Consider the following 3,856-nt stretch of genomic DNA (forward strand, 5'->3'; position numbering starts at 1 on the left):
TTGCCTGGATGATAGGACCGATAGATGACAGGGATCTCTGCCCGCCTAACGAGTGCCTAAATGGGACACCTTTCGCACGATGATGCAAATGGGTTATTTATTGAAAATAAACCGGAGAGATTTGACATGGGGTCTTTCTAGTTCGCTGAGTGCAACTTTCTTATTTTCACCTATCCTTCTTTGTCCCCCCCGGTTCTATACATTATACTGGTGACACTTCCCGGTACCGAAATGCTCAGGCATACAAAAATGATGGCGATCGGTTGTCCTATCTGTAATAGTCCCTACCGTGCCCTGAGCAAGCACCTGCTGAGGAACCATAGTGTGCGTAATTTAGTTGAAAGAAGAATTCTGCTGTTGTTGGCGAAAGGACGGATAAACATTAGGCTCCATCCCTGCATCATTGCAGGATGCGAGTACATCGGGACAAGGCTGGACCGCCACTTGTACAGAAACCATGTTGAGCTGTCCCGGCAGGAATTACATGTGGTTTTAACTAAACTAAAAATGAAAGTGGCCAAGAAGAAGCTTCATGAACTCAGTTTGACAAACCCCACAGTAGCAATGATTACCTCTTGGGATGTGGACACTGTGGGTGATGATGTCCTGTCACAACCTCCACCCTTGTCCCCAGTGATTAAATGTGACAACCCGGACTGTAAGGAATGGAGGATGGATGCAAACAGAATGAAGGCTCAGAGGGACATATATGCTGCTGAGGTGAAATCCCTGCGCTGCATGCTGCAGCAGAGGATTAAACGTAACCGAAAGAGGATGAACCAGAGGGCCGAGGACCAAGAGCGGGTGTTTCTAAGGAAACGATCCCGAACAGAGTCAACACCAAAGAGGCTGTCCAAGTCCAAAGGTCCCTCCTGCAGGAAGTCCCCCATTGCCTCTCACACACCTGTATCCAGCTCCTCAGAACCTGCATCCATAGATACCAAGGCCTCGTCATCCTCCCCTCCCATACATTCCCCCTGGTTCAGCGGCAGGGGCCGGGGGAATCGAATGCGGGACATTACATTCCCACGCATCATGGAGAAGTATCTGCAAGGCTACCGGGACCATTATGAGGGCATCGATCCAACAGTGAGGCTCCAAGAAAACGCAGTCTCCAAAATAAGCAGAGTCAAATCATTCCTAAGCTTCATGGCACACGGTTTCAATCGCCTGTCTGACTGGCTCTTTTTGAGGGATCTGAAGAGAATACGTGGGTGGTCCCGGAGCCTGATAAAGTCAAGCCTACAGGTCACGACATCTGACTTCTATATCAAAAATATATCACACTTTCTCAAGTACATGAATGAAACACCATGCAAGGGGAGCAGGCTCAACCAGAATGACATGATTTTAATCACACGGGAAGTTGCTGCCATCCTGAAGTCCATGAGAAAGAAGGTGTTTATCCACCAGATGCAGGTGAAGCGGGACAAGATGGAAGGTCTGCCAAGCCATAAAGACATCATGGCATGTTTGACTGCGGCCAAAACTCGCATCCCTCAGCTCCTGGACGTGATGACCAGCAATCCGACTCACGCAACCCGGAGCCTGCTCTATGGGTACATGACCCTCAATTGGAGCTGCATTTATGGGCACCGTCCGGGGGTCTACTCCAACATGACCAACACGGAGGTCCTAAAGGCGGAGATAACTGGCACTGCCTTTGGCCACCTCATCCACGTGAGTGAGCTATTAAAACATGTGTTTATTCTGGCAGTGATACACATGTTGTGGATGATTGATACTTGTATTGACGCTCTCTAACTCTGTCATAACAGGTAAGCAACCACAAGACGGCCAACGCGTTCGGGGAAGCGCAGATGTACCTCACCATAGAAGAATTTGGATGGATGAAGAGGTGGCTGGAAATCAAGGGGACGCTGACCGGCACCAACAACCGCTACTTCCTCTGCATAACGGGGAAGAACCCATCGAGGAACCTTGCCACCTTCCTGAGGTTGGCATGGGCTGATGTTGGACTAAAAGGTCCCATTAACTTCACCGACCTCCGCACAGTCCACGCCGATAATGCAAAGAGGTTTCAGGACATAAGCAACCGCCAAAGAGTGAGTGATTTCATGTGTCACAACACTGCAACTGCAGACACATTTTATGCCAAGAATCCTTCTTTGAAGGAGGCTGCGGACATACGAATGCTCTTCACAGAGTCACTGCAAGCAGCGGCCGCAGCAGCATCAGGGGTGAGTGAAGACAATTTGGGGGACATTGACATCCACAGTGACCGTGACAGCTCTGGAGAGGAGCATAGCCCTACTCCCTACCAAGACTCCACCGATACCGAGACGTCAGATGAATTATACAAAGACTTCAACGCTTGGAGAGCGGCGAAGAGGGAACAGTCAATGACCGAACACAGTCCCTCAGACACGGGTGAAGAGAGGGTGCCAGCCTCTGCACCAACTTCACCCGATACGGACAATGTTGCCAGTGACCAACTTGTAAATATGTAATGTTTTGTTGTACTCAGTCCGCTTGTGCTGGATGAGTTAATAATGTTATAATGTTATAAAGTGTCAATGTATATATTTCTGTAAATAAAGTTTGTTAAAATTACTTAATTTGTCCTCTTTTTTATAACCCAATATGGGTGTTTCCCCTTTAAGATCCCCAGGGGCACGAGGTTCTGGTGGTGTGCATGAAGGGGTTTAGTCCACGTGAGGAGTGCTCAAATGTGGGAGGATGTGTAAGGCAGAGGAGGGTAAAACAAGTTAAAGTGTGAACCTCCAGCAGGGCAGGTGGTGCTGCTGTGAATAAGGCCGACTATGGAGTCCGATGGGCGGACTGTAAAGCACCGCAAAATACACCCCCTGATAGGTAACCAGGGCCATGAGAACATCCTCCACAGGAGGGTGGGTGGTGCTGCTGTGAATAAGTCCGACTATGGAGTCCGATGGGCGGACTGTAAAGCACCGCAAAATAGACCCCCTGATAGGTAACCAGGGCCATGAGAACATCCTCCATAGGAGGGTGGGTGGTGCTGCTGTGAATAAGTCCGACTATGGAGTCCGATGGGCGGACTGTAAAGCACCGCAAAATAGACCCCCTGATAGGTAACCAGGGCCATGAGAACATCCTCCATAGGAGGGTGGGTGCTGTTGCTGTGAATAAGTCCGACTATGGAGTCCGATGGGCGGACTGTAAAGCACCGCAAAATAGACCCCCTTATAGGTTACCAGGGCCATGAGAACATCCTCCATAGGAGGGTGGGTGCTGCTGCTGTGAATAAGTCCGACTATGGAGTCTGATGGGCGGACTGTAAAGCACCGCAAAATAGACCCCCTTATAGGTTACCAGTGCCATGAGAACATCCTCCACAGGAGGGTGGGTGCTGCTGCTGTGAATAAGTCCGACTATGGAGTCTGATGGGCGGACTGTAAAGCACCGCAAAATAGACCCCCTTATAGGTTACCAGGGCCATGAGAACATCCTCCATAGGAGGGTGGGTGCTGCTGCTGTGAATAAGTCCGACTATGGTGTCCGATGGGCGGACTGTAAAGCACCGCAAAATAGACCCCCTTATAGGTTACCAGGGGCACGAGTTTCTTGAGGGTGTAATCATCTGGGTTTAGTCTGTGGGGGAGTGCTTAAGTTCGGGGGCCCGGGGTCCCAAGGTGCGCGAGGTTATGGAAGTACGCATGTCAGGTAGATATGCTGGAGGTCTGTAGTCCGTGTTTTGGGTCTCTGTGAGCGGCCAAAGTGAGGTGGTTTTCCCGGTGTATGTCATGGAAGTCTGACATAGCCTGTGTCCTGTGAAATAGCCTGTTTGCCCATGTCAAATCTTATTATGAGGCACTATTTTGGGATACATTTTATCCATTTTAACCCCTTTCTCTGG

The 3,856-nt window shown here is 49.8% G+C and overlaps 1 protein-coding gene across 1 annotated transcript; it reads left to right on the top strand.

Moving 5' to 3' along the window:
* Positions 1-489: 489 nt before the first annotated feature.
* On the top strand, positions 490-2,740 carry LOC117537725. Its single transcript, XM_034203050.1, has 3 exons — positions 490-1,680; positions 1,779-2,448; positions 2,625-2,740. Exons 1-3 carry the CDS (start codon positions 508-510, stop codon positions 2,738-2,740), a joined length of 1,959 nt encoding a protein of 652 aa, XP_034058941.1. The 5' UTR covers positions 490-507.
* The last annotated feature ends 1,116 nt before the right edge of the window (positions 2,741-3,856 follow it).

Source organism: Gymnodraco acuticeps, unplaced genomic scaffold, assembly GCF_902827175.1.
Source record: "Gymnodraco acuticeps unplaced genomic scaffold, fGymAcu1.1, whole genome shotgun sequence".
Taxonomy (NCBI): Eukaryota; Metazoa; Chordata; class Actinopteri; order Perciformes; family Bathydraconidae; genus Gymnodraco; species Gymnodraco acuticeps.

What these genes read in the sequence shown, in the direction of transcription:
- LOC117537725 (XM_034203050.1), top strand. Translation starts at nt 508, where the DNA reads ATGAAAGTGGCCAAGAAGAAGCTTCATGAACTCAGTTTGACAAACCCC. An exon ending in CCTTTGGCCACCTCATCCAC is followed by an intron (nt 1,681 to 1,778) that starts GTGAGTGAGCTA and finishes CTGTCATAACAG; the next exon opens with GTAAGCAACCACAAGACGGC. An exon ending in CGATACGGACAATGTTGCCA is followed by an intron (nt 2,449 to 2,624) that starts GTGACCAACTTG and finishes TTCCCCTTTAAG; the next exon opens with ATCCCCAGGGGCACGAGGTT.